The sequence below is a fragment of the Clytia hemisphaerica genome, unplaced genomic scaffold (assembly GCF_902728285.1).
Source record: "Clytia hemisphaerica strain Z4C2 unplaced genomic scaffold, Clytia hemisphaerica genome assembly, whole genome shotgun sequence".
Classification (NCBI taxonomy): Eukaryota; Metazoa; Cnidaria; class Hydrozoa; order Leptothecata; family Clytiidae; genus Clytia; species Clytia hemisphaerica.
Window position 1 is genome coordinate 609,209 of NW_027103680.1, and position 18,368 is coordinate 627,576.

The 18,368-nt window shown below is 35.0% G+C and overlaps 1 protein-coding gene and 1 long non-coding RNA gene across 2 annotated transcripts; both read left to right on the plus strand.

Annotated features, from left to right (window-relative positions):
- The first annotated feature begins 114 nt into the window (after nt 1–114).
- On the plus strand, nt 115–7,300 carry LOC136803715 (uromodulin-like). Its single transcript, XM_067060436.1, has 5 exons — nt 115–331; nt 1,635–2,027; nt 5,221–5,428; nt 6,152–6,429; nt 6,919–7,300. Exons 1-5 carry the CDS (start codon nt 241–243, stop codon nt 7,140–7,142), a joined length of 1,194 nt encoding a protein of 397 aa, XP_066916537.1. The 5' UTR covers nt 115–240; the 3' UTR covers nt 7,143–7,300.
- A 4,426-nt stretch (nt 7,301–11,726) lies between these two features.
- LOC136803727 (uncharacterized) lies at nt 11,727–14,184 on the plus strand. Its single transcript, XR_010846195.1, has 3 exons — nt 11,727–11,970; nt 13,060–13,137; nt 13,612–14,184. It is a non-coding gene; the product is annotated as an uncharacterized lncRNA (long non-coding RNA).
- Nucleotides 14,185–18,368: the final 4,184 nt, after the last annotated feature.

Genomic DNA, 18,368 nt, shown 5'->3' on the forward strand with positions numbered 1-18,368 from the left:
GATAAATATAATTGTCTTTTTGAATCCCAAATGGAGGCATTAAATATAACTGTAGTTTACACTTTTTTTTATTTTTAAACACTTTGAAATGGGAATTTGGGATTTGGTTTTAAAAGAATGGTGTACATTAGGTTTTGTTCACAAAAAACGAGAGCTTTTCGAATAAAGATTTTGCTGTAGAGAAAGTAACATGGGGAGGATTGACTTCGCGAGTATTTATGAGATAAATCTTTGATCAAAATGGAGACGTTTTACTGTGTTTTCTTGTTCATGCTTTACTTGCTGTCATATTTGCATCGGACGATTTCAGTTCCAGGAAGAACAGGCTTAGGTATGAATTTTTTTTATCAACCGAATAAAAGTCCTTATACTTATGACCCATATTTTGATTATTTCTAGCAGAAGGCTTTGAAATATTTCCGGACAGTTAGTCACACTAGCGTCCCGCCAAAATGCGTATCAAAGATTAATGCTGCGAAAGCGCTATATCGTTTACCTGACTCTCAAGCAAAAAAATGCGCCGCAAAACTTCTAAAGGGATTTATCAAAAAATAACCCGGCGCTTTTTAATGAAATTAGCATTTTCAAAAACTTTGAGAAATTGCCTAAAATTTGAGCCATAGATAAAAAAATTTGAGCCAAGCCAACCTTGAAAACTAATTTGAAGATCAATTTCCCAAGAAAAAGATCTACAGGGGAGGCGGAACCCACCTAGATCCGCGCACTGCCGGATAGGCTATCTCCCGGAAATTTTGCCGGACCTCAAACAATGACCCATTTACATGTGCGTAATTGTTTTTACTTTAGCGTATAAACAAGGCCTTAAAAATCGAAGCGCTGTCTCGGGAATTGAATGGCAAATTTTGGTTGGCTGATTTTGGCTGCTGCACGTTTTATTTTGTTTCAAACGTTCAAGTTTTAATTAATTGTCTTGCGAACTTGATTCAGGTAACTCTCATCCTTGTTGTGCAAATGCATCCTGTAGATGACTGATGTTGTTTTTTCTGAAAGCTAGATTTTCTAGTGTGACTAATTGCCGGGGGTACTAAAAAGTTTGTGACAAAAGTATGTGGACAAATTAGCTTTTTTGACATCATTTTCTCAGCACCTATTCATCCTATGTTAGAAAATTATACACCGTTGGAAAGATATTTCCAAGAAAAATGATATTAAGGAAAAAATATTTTTGAATAATACTTTTTTTTTAAATCATGGCATGAAATTTCTTTAAATATTTGAGCCTTTTTGATTTCAAATCTGTATTCAGATTTTTCATATCTTTCTTGGAAGGAAGAAAGAAAGAAAAAATCTGAACCATTTGAAGGCAGAAATGCTCAAAGTCTTAGCCCAGCTGACACAATACGTTATTTCATCTAAAGTTATATGAACGCTGTGGACATTAGATCAACGTTATAACAACGTTATGTATCAACTGGGAAGGGTGCCTTGCACTTCTTTCCTCTCCACTTTTATTTTCTTTCTCAAATCTTTAGAGAAGAAAATCACAAACTCAAAATTAACCTTCCAACAAGGTATAGCTAATAATCAAAAGCAATGTTTACAAATTTAGGGATTACCAATTTTTTTGGAACGAATTTATTTGGGGTTTATTTAAAATGCCCGTTATTTTTTAGATGAGGAATTCCATTGTCATCCGAACGGTATGACATTTGTAATATACAATTTTACCCTGTATGAAAGAAATAATATTACAATAAAGTTCAAAAATGTTACCGGAAAAGCAGCTGGAGACTGCACTCGAAAATATACGCAAGAAGTGAAAGTGCCGCCTGCACTAAGAGCTCCATACAATGAATGTGGCATAGAATCCCATCAGAGAAATGGTGAATTGGTTTACACTCAGACAATAATTGTTTCTTATAACGAAACAATCTCGGTTGAAAGACTGGTTTATCGAGAACACATATTTGATATACATCTCGAATGTACTATAAGTAAGCTTCATGAAGTCGAGTTGGATGGCTACCTCAACGTGACGAAATCGAAAGAACGAGTATTTACAAAAGGTACGTCTATTAATATAATTTTGTTTAGAAAATGAATTTAAAATTTACTCTTGTCTCCCGAATAGATGGGGGTCCGAAGAAGCAGGGGGGGGTCCGACTAATCTTGCTTCACACCCTTTTCAATCCAATGTGAAAAAAGCTTCTGAATTAAAATTGATGAGTAAGCAAACGATATCACTATTATTTAAAAACAAAACTTTTAAAGAAATTGCAATAACTAACCCCTTTTATCATAAGTAACACGCGTTTTTCAATGTTTTATTGAATATTTCCTATCTATATAGGAAATATTTGTTAAAACGGTAATTTTTCTTCTTCTCCAAGTCTAACGCTCGGTTTTGGTCAATTTCGTGAGTTTGTACATGAGTCTCTTTTTAAATCAAGCTCCGGCGGTAAAAACAGTAGGAAGTTTTTTTTTCGAGGCGGAAGACGTCATATCTTCGAGGAACGTCTGTGGTAAATATCCGTACGGTGCTCTATTCTCCTTGTCGATCGGGCAGCGTCGGCCGTTTCAGAAGCGTATTGTTGATCGGACCATACCTACTGCTTTGTTTCTAACTGTCAAAACAAAGATGGTTGAAAATAGACAACAACTTTTGCTTTTTCGCTACTTTTCTTTGGTTTGGTTTATATGCTTTGATGAGTTGAATTGGATCATGATTTTTGTACGATTGTCACAAGGAATGGTCGATAGTAAACTTTTCTTAATATTCCTTTCTGGATTTGATCTTTCGTTTACATCCTGTTGGTTTGGCTGGAATGAGCTGGAGAGAGATGATACAATGCTGGACAAAAGGTTTGTAGACTTCTGCAATATTTGCAAAATACTTCAATATCGATCAAAAACAAGTTCCCAAGAGGCTCTGGGTGCTTTCCAAACCCATCCAAAGTCTTTCAAAGTCACCCACTGCAGTCTAACCGCAAGGGCAAACCACAAGGGCTTGATTAACTGGCTTACACCAGTATCAAAACGCTGATTTTTTGCTTGTGGTTCCCTCAAAAGCAATTCAAAAGCAATGCAAAGACTTCGAAAGTGTTTTTCTTAACTTCCGTCCCCTTTCAGACACATTGAAGAGTCATTTTGCTCTATTTCTCATCATTTTTCACTGAAATTTCATTTGTCTACAACCTTTTGTCCGGCATTGTACAATCTCTTGCGTCTTGGAATGAAAAACAGGACATTTTATCAAGTTTCACAACAAACTAACTTCAATTTTGTTTGTATATTTACATAAATCGTACAAAGGCAAGTGACTGTGAATAAATCTGACCATGTTATACCTGAAAAATTACATACTTGCAATCAATATGAAAAAAGTTTGCACCCAACGAATGCAATGCCGACAATGCAACAATGGGAATGGTTGATGAACTGATTTTAGCTAAAAATTTAAACATGGAGCAAAATTGACTGGTTAATGATTGAATTTCCCTTGGTTTTTTTATCTACAACAATGAATTAACTGCTGGGGTTAGTGACAGTTAGTGAAACTCGTTGCGGTTATAAATTTCAAATTTTAAAGCTGATAACCGGATCCGGAACACCACGGCCCCAATATGAAGAATGTTATGTTATACTTCTTAAAAGGTTTATCGCATTGAATATGGATGTAAATAATTTGAAATCACCTCACATGTACAATTAAAATTTTTCTTGAACTTGGAGATTTTCTTCCCCGCGTGCATTTTATAACGTGGAAAACTTTAGTTGTGAATTTTAGAGATCTTTTGTAACTTGTGTTTTAAACGTAGAAACTTTTGTCGTGAATTTGGAGATTTTCTTACAGTCAACTGCTCCAACTTGGGCCTATCTGACAAAACATGGGACGGCAATTTGGCCACCATTTCGCCGAACCTCCAAAGTCATTTGATTTGAGTTAATGAACAACGTATTAAAAAATGGCAAAACGATGGAGCGTTTGACGTCACTCGCGCGGCAAGTTACACACGCGTTATTTGTTAATCCCGATAGGCGGTTAGGCAGCGGGTGTTCTCTAATTCTCCAATCGGCGCTATCAGTGAAAGTTATCGTGACATGTTATGAAAGGAAGTATGATTGATAAACTTGGTGGAGTTATCAAAACAAGTTTGTTGTCAAAGAGATTTAACACAAGTTAGTGAAAATACAGACCAGATATCAACCAGTCCCATGTTTCGACCAATCGTCCCAAGTTAAAGCAGTTGACGGTATGTACATTTAAAATGTGGAAACTTTTGTGATAAATTTGGAGATTTTCTTACACGTGCATTCAAAACGTGGAAAACTTTTGTCGTGAACTTGACATTTTCTTCCACATGCATTTAAAAAATGAAGAAAACTCGAGTGATTTCCTGGTATGACAATTTATTTTATTTTCTGAGATTTTTTTGGACATTTTGATTGTTTCCAAGTACAGTATGTGACATTTTTTGCTCTTGCAGCATGCTTTTGGAAATCATAAAATGGCTTCTGTTAGGGGAATTTTTTCCTATCGACATTCTTTCAGATTATGAAATGTTTCCCAGTATATAAAAATGAGATTTTTTTTTTTTTTTCATTCTGTTGGAAAATATGAAATTGTTTCCCTGTTTTGAAAGATTTTTACTTTTTAGCACGTACATTATTTCAAAAAACTCCAAAAATTACTTTAAATTTTTACATTTTTTACAATATTTTATATATGAAAGTATAATGCAAAATATTTCATCTCATTTTGAAAATATATAAAATTTTCTTTGGTTTTCTTACTGTGAAATATTCTCCTTTTTGTCTATCTTTCATTTTAAATATTTGCCCTTTTTGGCTATATAATATTTCTGGAAATCAGCGCTTAAAATTTAATAATTATATAATCAGCTCTTTTGATGTGTTTAACAACACTACTTGGCGGTGCGACGCCGGGTGACCGCTAGTATAATACTAAAATCATTTAAAGTCCACCTAACGAAAATTAAAGTTCCAGCCAATTTGATTACTGCATTGTTGTTCTCAGTCGGGTTCAGCTTGGATATATTTCGTGATCCGTAGCTTTGAAACTACAGTCATCTCATGAATAATCATAAATGGAATTTTGAAATTCTTAGGGACTTGTGTTGCTTGATGTTATCTGAGATTTAAAGCACTTTGAAATCTTTTGAGGACATCAATTATTATTTTAACATTTGTAAAGGAAATATTTATCCGCATCTTTGCGGCTCTTGTTTATTTTTAAAGTTGGTGATGTTACAATTGACCTGCAAATGATCCGGTTTACAGATGCCACTTTTACCAAGGAAGATATTTCCCCCATACTAAAATTAGACAAGTTTATGTACTTTCTAATCACGATGTCTCCTGACAATGGGTTCTTTTTGTCTCTGCAACAATGCTATGCTACTAATGAATGGAATTCTACCGAGAGGCACTACATAATAGAAGACAAGTGAGATTTATTGTAAAGATTTATACTTGGGTCACTACAATATAACCCTTTTGATACCCTTGTATCACATGGGAAAATACCTTATAATTTCAGCCCAACTTGGAAATTAAATTTTATTTCATCCCCATTTGAAATTCAATGTTTGAGAATTGCACTTCAAGATCATTGATTGCCACTGAATTTTTAAACCTTAGAACAAAGGAATTTCTATCACCATTGGGATTTCAATAGAAATTTTTATCCACACTGAGAAAAAAAGTTCCACCGGGGCTGTGAGACAGGGGTGCCCTTTGTCTTGGGAATACACCTTTTTTGTTAAAATACACAGGGGGCTGTGTTTTAACAAAACACCCAGTTCTTTGATGAAGTTGGAGACATATCTCTATGTCTCATGACTGGTCTTTCTAAGACTTGGGGGTAATTAACAATTTATAATAGACGATATCGGCTTAACCGAATTCTCCCCGAATGATTACCCATGATGCATCGCGCAAAAAAATTCACGGACGATAACCCAAACCCTAACAATGCATCATGGGTAATCATTCGGGGAGAATTCGGAAAGCCGATATCGTCTATTGGAAATGACATTCTTAGCTTGAGTAGCAAAATTCCATGATGGTGTTATTCTTAGCATTATTCTTAATTTTTTGCCCATTTTCATCATGGACATTCTTATAAAGTGTATTCTTATAAAAGTGTGTATTCCTTGGCTTATTCTAGATGTCCAAACATAGACGATAACACTGTACAGATTATGGAAAGTGAACACCCAACTGCTGTCATCAAATGGCAAAGTAAAGCATTCAGATTTTTTGAATCAAATTCACTCTTCATCAAATGCGAAGTTTTTATTTGTGATCCAGGAAGCCCTTTTCCACATCCAGAATGCATGCCTTGTGATCTAAGTCTAGTTGATAAAAAACGTCGTGGTTTGAGATCACCCAGTACTGATGAATTGAAGAAATCAACTGTAACATCAAAAATGTACTATTTAATTGGTGAGTGTTTTTTTTTTGTATTACACTTTCCAGGCGGGAAAAAGAAAAATATCAAAACAGAAACAAAAGTAGAAATTGTTTTCCCTCCTTCTCTTTTATAATGACTTCAAAGGACACAAAATATTTTTCGAATTTTTCACAAGGCCTAGAGTTATGGTGATTCAATCACGTAGATGGTAATTGAATGTTCGATTAGTGAGTCGAGAACAAGTTGCCTCTGAATGCGTGGTCACAGACTATTTGTTATGTACTACTCGTTTTTTCTATAAGAACAAACTATATAAGAATATAAGGTTTCGCTGGCCAAAACGTTAAGAACAAATTAAAAACATTTTAAGGCTTTAAAACTCAAAAACACCCTATTTTTTAAGGAAAATGGTCAAAAACATTCACAAAATGGTCAAACAAGCACATGTTAAGATTCAAAAAATTTTGATGTTCTTATAAAAAACGTGTTTGTATGTAAATAGAAAGTTTCTTTACATTCAGGTGAAGAAGAAGACCATTATGCTCCAGAAAACCAAAAACAACCAGCCATCTTTTCTGGTACTAAAGGCACAATCATCTTGGTATTGTTGATTCTTTTTATTTTGGCTGTTTTGATTTGTTTTATCAAGAAATTCATTGAGTTCGTTGCAAAGTACAATGAACGGCATGCTAAAGACGTGAATCTAGAAGAAAATACTCAGAATGTGAACGAAGAAAAATTATGAATCTTGACTTTTGATTATTTTGTTTTGTTTGGAAATCTCTATGAAGAAATAGAAGCAATTCTTATATCAATTTCATTTATTATATGAATATACTTACTAGTGCTAAAAATATATTTAATTTATCATCAATGTAAAAAGAAATTCTAATTATATCAAAATCTCAAAACTTAGATCATTTTGCAATCGATCTAGGTTCGAACCAATGAAATATAAGCCCGAAGGGCTAGAAGCGCAATATCCTTTGTGGGATTTTAAGCAAATAAATCCTACAAAAGTTGCGCGGCCTAGAATTTATCGCTAAATTTCAAAATAAAAACAATGGAATCGCTAGATTCAATCCGTCGCCAAAAATACAGCACATGTTTTTTAAGGCTTTATTTTTTCTTGCATGAGAAAGGTTAAAGCTTTGCTTCTAGCCCTTCGGGCTTATACTTCTTTGGTTCGCACATTGAGTTTAAAGCCAAGGCTAGAGAGCAATCTTAAGTAGGAAATAGTGTAAGGCTTTCTAGGATGTAGGGTGGAAGTAAGTTTCTTTGTTTTGCATGGTACTTTCTTCGCAACTCAGTGATTGATTTTATTTTCAACCGGTGTTTAGTAGGCCACGTGGATAGGAGATAAATAGCTTTAAATTACCACCCAAGAGTTTCTTCTCGCTAGCCGAGGAACTGAATGAATGAATTGGGTGCTAAGAAATCACTTGAAGAATATTTCCCCACAGCAGGGATAAAAATTCCTTTCGAAATCCCAATGGGGATGGAAATTCTATTGTTCTAATATCCAGTTAATCCAAAAATCCAGCGAGGATGGTTTAGGTGTGTAATTTTTAAAATTGAATATCGAATGGGGATGAAATCAAGTTCAATTTCCCAGTGTGGCTAAAATTGTAGGCTCTTGGACAAAATTTTAACCAAATTCTCCAGTAAGGTTTTGGGCCGCCCGAAGGGTTTGTGATACAGGGATGTAAGAAAGGATTATTAATCTTCCCCATTGCAGCAGGCCTTCAAAATCTTAAGATACTTTCTAGTATAATGCAGGCCTAATATAATATTCACAAATAGAAATGACCTTATAACTTTGTAACCTAGTTGTATTGAGTGTCATTATCTCTTCAATGATTAATTACCTTATTTGGAAGAACTACAATTGAATCAATAGCTACTCAACTTACCAGACAAATTAAATTACTGCTGATAGACAGACCTGTCAAGATATTGTCTCGAAATCCTTTTTTACACCGGTTGATATAATCCTTTGTGACAGCAATAATCAATATTGTTTATCGATAATTTTATTTCTATTGACAGAAAAGCCGTCACATCTTAAGACTGTCCATGGAATGGACTATGTATGGAAGTGCTGGGTTGGGGGTACTACCCTTGCCGAACGACGGGGTGCTCCACTGAGGTTCGAGAAATGGACCCTGAATGGGACTGAAATTACAAAATTTTCTCAAAATCTTCTACTTTTTACCCCAAATTTTCCAAAAATGACACCCTACGAGGTACTATTTTTTCTATTTTTGTGTTTTTTGCGACCCTACCTGGGACTCATGGAGGTAAAAAAGGTACCCTGACCAACGGCGCATCCCCGTAACCCATTTTACCCTAGTACCCCCCACCCCCCCCTACCCCCGACCCCCCCCCCCCCCCCTCCTGGATGGAAGCTCACTCCAAATGGAAAATTATCTAGGTATTATTATGTGTTTCCACAATGAAAAATAATGCAAAGTAAATGACAAAATACAGGGTGTCCCGGAAAAAAGTCCTGGTCCAGAACACTCTTATCTTGTAAATAGAAAATCTCTTGCCTGTGTATGTCAAAAATCAGTATTTTTTCTAATTAGGCCGTCCATTGTGGCTGGTTCGTCAGGGTACTATGGTACAGGGGTGACATTGTTTAAAGGAGAATTTGATAAGATTTATTACTAATAAGGAAAAATTAATTTCAGATAAGATCGTTATAACCCGGGGAGAGCATTCGATTCGAAAACGACCATAAGTACGGCCCAAAATCAGGCCTTTGAAATCGAACTAGAGAAGACCAAAAAACAATTAGCAAACTTTAAGTAAATTTATGCGAAAAATCGACTTTCGGTGCAAATAAATTTTTTTGACCAATTTGAGGCAAATATGGTCAGATTTTCCAAATTTTAAGCCCTTAGAGTGCACTTTTTCTGATCTTTGCTTTGAGAAGCTTGTTCACGTACGGTAGACCGTTAACTTTGAGCCTTTGAGTGCCCCCCCCCCCGGGACTTTATCGTAGTTGCAAAACTAAAGAATTTTGATTGAAATTAGAATTAGTTACGCGAGAGTGCATGAAGAGTGTTTGATTTTGTAATTTTTTTCAAATAAGTTGGAATTGTGTTTACAAAGGAATTCTGATATATATTTGATATCGGAAATCGTTATTAAAACAGAAAGAAGAAGCGTGACTTTTTGCTGTCTTTTGCAGACAGTAATTTAACGAAGACCGCCTACAACATCATCTCGATATTGATTGAGTTCAATATTAATAATCGTCTCAATGGGCCTCCTCAACGGAGGGGGGGGGATGGTCTGGGCGGGTTCCATAACCCTTTCACCTTTTTGCAGACCATACTAAGTACATTAATTAGAACAACTATTTAAACCGACCAAATCAAATCATAGAAATTGAAAAACTTATTGGTCGCCCAACAATGGTGGACGACATTTTTTCCTAAATATTTGGCCCCCACTCGAAATAACTCGCTGGGGTCCATGACTTATCATTTACATTGACTCAGGAGCGAGGGTAGCTATTATGTGAAATTGGTGTCAGGTATGTGCGAAGTAAAGAGGTATCCCTTTCACACCTCGAAAATCTCTAATAAGGGCTGCATACATCAAGTCGCTGTCTTAAAAGATTCTGAATCGCAAAAATAAAAACTTTTTACGGTCAATTTTTGAACTCTCATTTATATCAGACCTAAACGATGATAATCCAGTTCATACTTTTTTTTACCCTAATACAATCAAAGACGTAGAAAAGAATTATTATTTATGCAGGGTTAATAAAAAGCCTGAATCAAGCTCGATTTTGGTGGAATCGTGGCCTGCAAGGGGTCGAAGGCAAAATATAAAGGTCGTAAAAGCTGCAGATATCTTTTATTTTTAGAAATTTGATACTTCTTCTTGAAGTCCATTTGCTTTAAGTGTGCACTAATCTTTTGTTATGCTTGCCATGTTTCAACGAATGCTTCAATAGACCTTATCGGAGTTTTTGATTTTTCTAAAAATGCGATGCATTGTGGGATTGCTTCGGGTGTACATGTTTTTTTTTATAAGCAAGTGTCTGCCCCTACATCAGGCTCGCATTATGCTTAGCATTCTATTGTTCTCAAACAATAGAGCCATTGTTTAGGTACCAAAAACTGAGCCTGCTTATGCTTATAAATGTTATGCTTATAAAAGAAAAAACATGTATTACAATAGATTTCCCTCAAGGAATTCCTAAGAGATTTCCAGGGGTCCGAAAAATTTTCGAAAATTAATAAGCGGGTGGGGACGTCTATTCGGGACCTTAGAGTAAGGTCTATTCTAACATATTTATTGTATAGCATTAAAAAGGAGCACTAAAATTTTCGATGAAAATAAATCAAAAAATTCTAGAAAATGAAGATGAAAAATAAAGACAAAGAAATTGAACTATAATCCTTTGATGCTAAATGAGGGAGTAAACATCTAAACCTCCTAATCTCAGCTATTATACGGCACTGGCGGATTTAAAACGATAGATCAAGTACGTCGAAAACACGCGAAGGAGTGCATAACGCTCGTTAAAAGACAATAAAATTGCAATTACAAATCCCTTCCTCTGATAAGTTCGACGTGGTCTAAAACCGCTTATGTACGGTTCTTACGACGCTCGATTTTTACGATCTATTTAGCTACAACAAATTCATACTTAATGAGGTAAATATTGTGACGCCATTACTAAATTAACGACCTCCTGTGTTAATTGCAAATCATCGTAATTAATTTTTACCATTTTTCCGATTTTGATAATTTTTTTTGTATCTTTAGTGTCCAACCTAAATCTTTCTTCTTTACACTTGAGAAGGTAAATATTGATTGAGAAAATACGAGTCTAGCTGACGGCGATCTTTAGAATAATGTTAGCCTGGATATCCACGCTAAAATTTTTAGAACAAACAAAGTTTACCTCAACATACAAAGCTCTAAAATTATAGAGCTTGGTCTCCCTAGAGAATGCAAGTGCAAACCCATGTTTTCAAAACTTTCCCAGCCAACCCAGGGCAGCAAAACTTACAAGATCCAAAACCATTTAAAACATTATCAGTTATCAGTTTGCATGCATTATCATGACCAACCATGTTTTCTTGGAAAATGAACTTGCCTCTGTTTTTTGGCCCAGCGTTAGCGAACGGGCCTTTCAAAAGCAACTGTCTGTTTGTCCGTCCCACTTTCGTTTTCGTTTTTACAAAAACCGCGCTCCTTCTAAATTGTAGACTAGCAAGTATCCGTATTGCGTATTGTATTCAGTGAAGGGAGTGAGTCTGTTGCAAGCGGAGCTGCAGAGTGAAATACAACGACTAGTTACTAGTCTATCTAAGTTGTTGTTGTTGTAGATCTCGCGCTCTTTGCATTTTATAGCTCAAAATGGCGGATTAAGTGGAGACAAAGTTTTTTTCTCCTCCTGAAATATCAGACCAACTCTGACATTTTCAGACGCTGTTGTTTCATTGATTGTTTCTGTTTACAGATTTATTGATATACAATCGTTATTTTTCGCGATTATTCATCCTTTAACTGTGTTGTTTGCTGCTTGCTCATTTGTAAAACAAGAGGTATGTATTTTTTTTGGAGTAAAATTTTTCAGATCGAGTAGAATAGGCTACAAAACGTCTAATCCTGACCACCCCTTTCTAATCCCGACTTACCTCTAAAATAAACAATTTTTCCAAATTTAGATGGTATAGGGGACAACACTTCATAGAGGGCGGTGCTTGATAGAGGGAATTCTGTGGTCGCGGCCTTGTCTGATGATCAAACGCAATCGAACATCATTGTCCATGAATCGAACGAATCAAACGTAATTGACAGTCAATCAAACCAATCATTAACGCACGTCCCTGGCAACCCCCAGAAATTTCCAGGGCGATATGGGGGTAGACATTAAATTGCCCGGTTTTCCTCTTGCCTTTTCTTCTTATTACAATAATATGCATGATACAGTAATTATGCATGGCTTTGTTATTGTTTTTATGGCTGGACAACATAATTATTCAACAGGACGTCCTCTTTGAAAAAAGGTCTATTCTCTTTTACATCTTTGGGACCGTCTTTGACGAAAGATTTTCGAATTTTTTATGGGCATTTGGTCGATTAGGGGGGAGAAGTTCCAACTACATGCCGATAAAAAAGCAAGTATTGTGACGAAAATCTTTTTAGCCAATTTCTTTCTGATTTCGTCCACAAACTTCACTGAAAGCATACAATTTCACTTGCTTTCACCTTTGCGCACAAATTCGCAACTTTAAAAGTACAGTTTTGAATTAGCTTTGATAAAAAAACTCTTTTTTCATTGGCCAGCGCACTGCCTTTTCTTACAAAATGTTGGGAATTCATTGCGTCTTTTTTAAAACTTTTGGAACTAATTTTCACGGTTTTTCTCAAAAATTATTATTGTAATTTTTATGTGTTACACCAGGATCAACTGTGAAAATTTTAGAATTGAACTAACCGCAAAAATTAATTCCCGCAAAATGCAATTTTTCTGATTTTTTCACGGACCGTGAAAATTAGTTCCCTTTAAGGTACATAGAATAAACATAGCAGAAATATTATTAGAACAACCTTTCATCTGCTTCAAAATGGTTATAAAATTGGTAAATTTTCAAATTCTTTGATGTTAAATTAATATTTCTTCTTTTTAGCTTGAAAACCAACTGCGTGGACAACTCCTGACCAGTTGTCATCTCTGTCTTACCCATCATTATGACTGATTTATTCAGGTTGGTACTTACTGAGATAGAGGGGGAATCGAAAGCATAGGTCTAACTTGACATCATTTTTCATTGCTTGCAGCAGGAATATGTAATAGCAAAGCTGGATGATGAACAAGAACTCCTTAGGAAACTGCATCTTTGTCTTTTCTATTGTTAACTGTTCATAATAGAAACCATCTCTGTACCCTTTAAGTGTTCTATTTTTATAAGAAAAAAAGGCCAGGAAAACTTTTCATACAGTAATTCTGCTCAGATTTTAACTGTTTTCATGGAAAAAAGTTCCCAGTAAGTAAATAGTCAAGAGCTTTCTCGTAAATGAAATTTATTTTTATCAGCATGTGCCATGAATTTGACTGGCTTTTTGTGATTTTTCTTGAATAACTTTGCATGTAAATATTTTCTTTGACTAATTAATTTCCAATTGATATGATGATGAATAGTATACATCTTTCTAAATTCCTTTTTTATTTCTTTTTACAGATTTCAAGACCAAAGGGCTACTAAACCCCTACTATAGGGTTAAACCCTTCAACCAACCTACCTCAGATTACTTGGCATCACCAGATTACCTGGAACAACCGCAGATTACTCGGCATTACTAGATTACTCGGCATTACTAGATTACTCGGAATTACTAGATTGCATGGAATTACTAGATTACTCGGAATTACTAGATTACTCAGCTAATCAAAACTTGCGACATTATCAGATTACTCAGCTTACGAAATCGACTCAGCTTACTTAACTTACTCTTCATATTCAGCTCACTTAATATTTATCTACTAGTATCGAAATTTAAATAAAGAAATTTGAATTAGAAACCAAACTTTATTTTACATTGGAAAAACAAACTTTATTTTATATATAATAGGAAGAAAAACAAACTCTATTTTGCATAGGAAAAACTAAACTTTATTTTACATAGGAAAAACAAACTGTATTTGATCTGGGGTTATGAGAGACAATGGAGTGTTTGAAATTTTTTCTTTGTTTATGAAATGTTATTTCTTAATTACATGCATTTTCTGTTGAAAACAATTTTTAACTTGAGAATCAACTTTTAGACCTTTTATTGCATGTACGTCATAAAAAGCTAAAATAGTTAATTTTTTTTGTAAATTAATGTCCCAAGAGAATTTAATTGGCTTTCTTTTGCAGATGACAATAAGAATTTTGCACTTCACTTAGAGGCTTTTTGAAAACACACTTCACACAAAATCTCTCTAAACGTAACAAACACTACCATCGTCAGCTACATAAAGAAGTAGGGTTTGGTATAGGCTAAGGAAAAACCAAACTTTATTTTACATTGGAAAAACCATATACACAAAAAAACCGTTATATTTAAAGGTTATGTACTCTAGGTTATGTACTAACATAAGTATTCCCGTTTCATGTTGAGCACATATTTCGTATCAGACCAGATATCGGCTTATTGTTCTTTTTTTTGAGATATAAACAAATATTTTGGATTTCTCTCTGTTTTTCTATCAAAAAATTGCTTCACATTTGTATCTATTCAATACGAAAGAGCTTGTAATCTAAAAAAGCTGAGTTAGCAAACGAAATCATTATACCTAACTTTATACTTTGCATAGGAAAAACTAAACTTTATTTTACAAAAACCAAACGTTATTTTATAAAAGAAAAACTATTGAACAAAAAATTATACTCTGTTGTTGCATTTGATATAGGTGATGCGCATCGTCTCGTTTATTGTTGCCCCAGCTAACCCCCGTCTTTGTATTTTTCTTTTTTGATTATGCAACATTGTAGAGCATTGTACGATGACCCCTAACACATTTTCGCTTTTGCTGGGCCTTCACGCCCAACGGGCTACTTGTTTCTTTATCACGTTTTCGTGTATCAGAAAGCTCTATCTTCACTAGCAAGTGGAGGACTATCCTATTTTTGCTTTAGAATTGCTCCGCACCGTGTAGATTGGTCCTTACGAGAATGCAAAACGCTCTAGGGAGACCCACAGATATCTAAGCCCGAAGGGCTAGATTTGCAACTTTAAGCTTTCTCCAGCAAAAAAAAGTGAAGCAAAAATTTGACTTTTTAAATTTCGTGCCGATGGATAGGATCTAGCATTTTAATTGTTTTCGGAGCGTGAGATCAAAAAACGTAGACGGCAAACGCTATTTCACATCTCTCAAACCGGTGAAATTGCATATTTTAGTCACGTGACTTTGGTAGGAAATCCTTCCAAAGATGAGCTTCACTTTTTGAACAAAGCTGCAAATCTAGCCCTTCGGGCTTTACAGATATCTGTGGGGAGACCAGGCTGTAAACCAGAACATAAGATATAAAAACTAGACTGTGAAATAGTTTACAGCCTGGATATCCAGCCTAGAGTAATGTTTGAAAATATTATGTTATTCTTTTCATCCCTACTGAATTTCCTAACTTGAAAAAAAGTGGAATTTAAATCCGAGCCATAAGAAATATGGGAATAGCAATCCACATCAAGTTTCAGTCCATAATTTTTACCACCACCGGCTGAAAGAATCCTACCAGGTCTGTGAGAAAAGGATATGTACCCGGCGGGGAGGATACTTAGGAAAATTTTGTGCTGGGTATGTGCGGACAATAAGGGTTTTTTCAACCTTCGAAGTCTCTCTAAGGATCGGAAAAATCAGAAAATTTCAAAGTGGTCTCTCTAAGGGTCGGAAAATTCACGATTTTTAGGAAATTTTTCAATTTCGAGGGAAAAAATTGTGAAAAAGTCTCTCTAAGGGTAGGACTTTTTTCTTAACTTTCTTTCTTTCTATCATTGACTACGTATTTCTTGATTTTAACAAAAAAATAATTTGGACTCAGGAAAGTTCACGTGTATAACAATACATGCAAAGGCTGTTGTGAAAATCGTTCCATTTCTGTGCAAACACGATATAAGGTTATCGTGGTTTTGAAAAAAAATATCAAGATCTTTTAGAGGCTATCATTATCTCAATTAATTTAACGATCTTTTTGAGGCTGAAAATAGTTTGCACACATTATCAAGTAAAAACACCCCTTTTCGTGGTTAACCCTGTTCCTTGACTTTGATTTCATTTTGACGTCAAAGGAAAGCTTTTTGCTGTTTTATAGTTTGGAATCAGATATGTAAAGTGTTAAAATATGAGCTATTATAGCTGTCTAAGCTAGCTTTCCTATGATAAATTATATCATACTTTTTTGAACGCTTTGGAAATTGCGCCAAGAATTATAACTCAGTTACCGTGGGTTTTTTTTGAAATCAAACTTATGGAAGTGCAAATAGTAAAATTTATTTCGAGCTATTGAATGCCAGCAATCTATTGTTCAATTCCCAAAAAACTGCATACTAGGAGTATGAATCCGTTATACACCTTTTCGATCGTAGTCGTTAATTGCCGCGCGAGCGTTTTTTTGTCCGTTTTACCACCCTAAAACCGTCCCAACCTTTTTTTCGCACCTAAAGACAATAGAAAGAATTGTAAAAAGGGATTGGATCGAGTTTAGGGTGGTAAATTAAATGATAAAGTGGTACGCGTCCAACCGTGCGACTGCGGTCGAAAAGGTTTATTGAATGCCAGCAATTTACTGTTCAAAGAACTCCCGCATTGACATCCCTGGCTCAGTCAACCATTACATTTTTAAATCCTGAACACTATAACTGTCATCTATCAAGATTTGTTTAGTTGGTTTAGTTTTGAGTGGTAAATTTTCGTTCCACCATTCAAAGGACTTATATACGTAGTTCGTTTCGGTGGTTCTAACCCAGTGAAAAAGTTGTCATCGTTTTATTTTACCAGAGCGGATCTGACCGGGTCACTGATACAAGGGTCTGTTTTGCTATTAAATGAGCTCCTGTTTCAATTTCTGCTCTTTTTTATTTCTAGCGTGTCAATTAAAACGGCCATGGGCCATAAAATGAACTTTCGAATTTTCGAATTTTTCATGATCGAATAAGAATTTTGAAATTAAATTCCTTTAACAGACAAATGTCATCAGAAGACTTTAGAATTTCAACAAGTTCTACGATATGTAATCAGTTTTAAATGAAATTTTTAATGAAGCGCTTTGTGCAAATTTTTGTAAGTGCAAAAGTTGCTACAATTTTTGTAGATCAATCTGGTTCCCATGCCTAATTTATATAATATACACATTTTCGATACCGTGAGTATCAGAGATTGAGAACATTTCAACCTCTGAAGACCAATAATAGAAATTTTATCGCGCATGTGTCAATTTAATCACTGTAGAAAAAATCAAAGATGAAGAGCAAATATTACCATATTAATGTCTAGCAGACTGTATCAGTATGCAGTTTACTATTTTATTTACGAATTCCCCAGAAACCTCCAAGTGTAATTGAAATGAGTTTCTTTCAAAAAAAAATCTTTTACATGATCCCCAAATGTATAAAAGTAATTACTAAACTTTTGATTATGGAAATGTCCCTTTAATTGAATCGAAATAATAGACAGACTTTATGTTATAATTCTTTATCACTGACTCTTTTTAAATGCATTGATGACATTTTTGAGTTGTGTTTTCAACGACGGGAATAAAAATATCAACTTTGAACTTCATCCAAGATCTTCGATTGTCGTCATGGTTACTTTTCTCTGCGTTAATTGCGCGCAAAATAGAATCTGGATCGGTCGGCAAAGCATCGATATGATTTCGACCTGGCTCACAATACCTTTTCGACCATAGTCCCGTGGTCAAGCGCGTCCCACTTAATTATTTAATTATCTCCCTAAACTGATCCAATCCTTTTTTGACACATTTTTCTATTCTCTATAGGAGCGAAAAAAGGACTGGGATGGTTTTAGTGGGATAAAGCTGACAAAAAATTGCCCACGCGGCAATTGGCGGCTACGGTCGAAAAGATGTACAGTAAAACCTCTAATTAACGGACACTCTAAAAGGCGGACACCTCTGATTAGCGGACAATTTCATTTTCCCCGGCCGTTTCCTAGTCAAATTCTCATAAAAAAGTTTCTAAAAGGTGGACACTCAATTAGCGGACCCTCTGATTAGCGGACAAAATTTTTCGCACGAAATGATCAAAACCCCTATTTTAGCTCTCCAATTAGCGGACATTGAATATCAAACGGGTCACAGACGTCCAAAATCGAAAAGAATTTCTTTTAGATATTTTTATTTCAAGCACTTATTAGTCTTATTATTCAAATTATTTCTAAAAATTTCCAGTTTTCCCTTGACCCATTCAACGAATTTAGGTGGGCCAAAGAAATCATAAA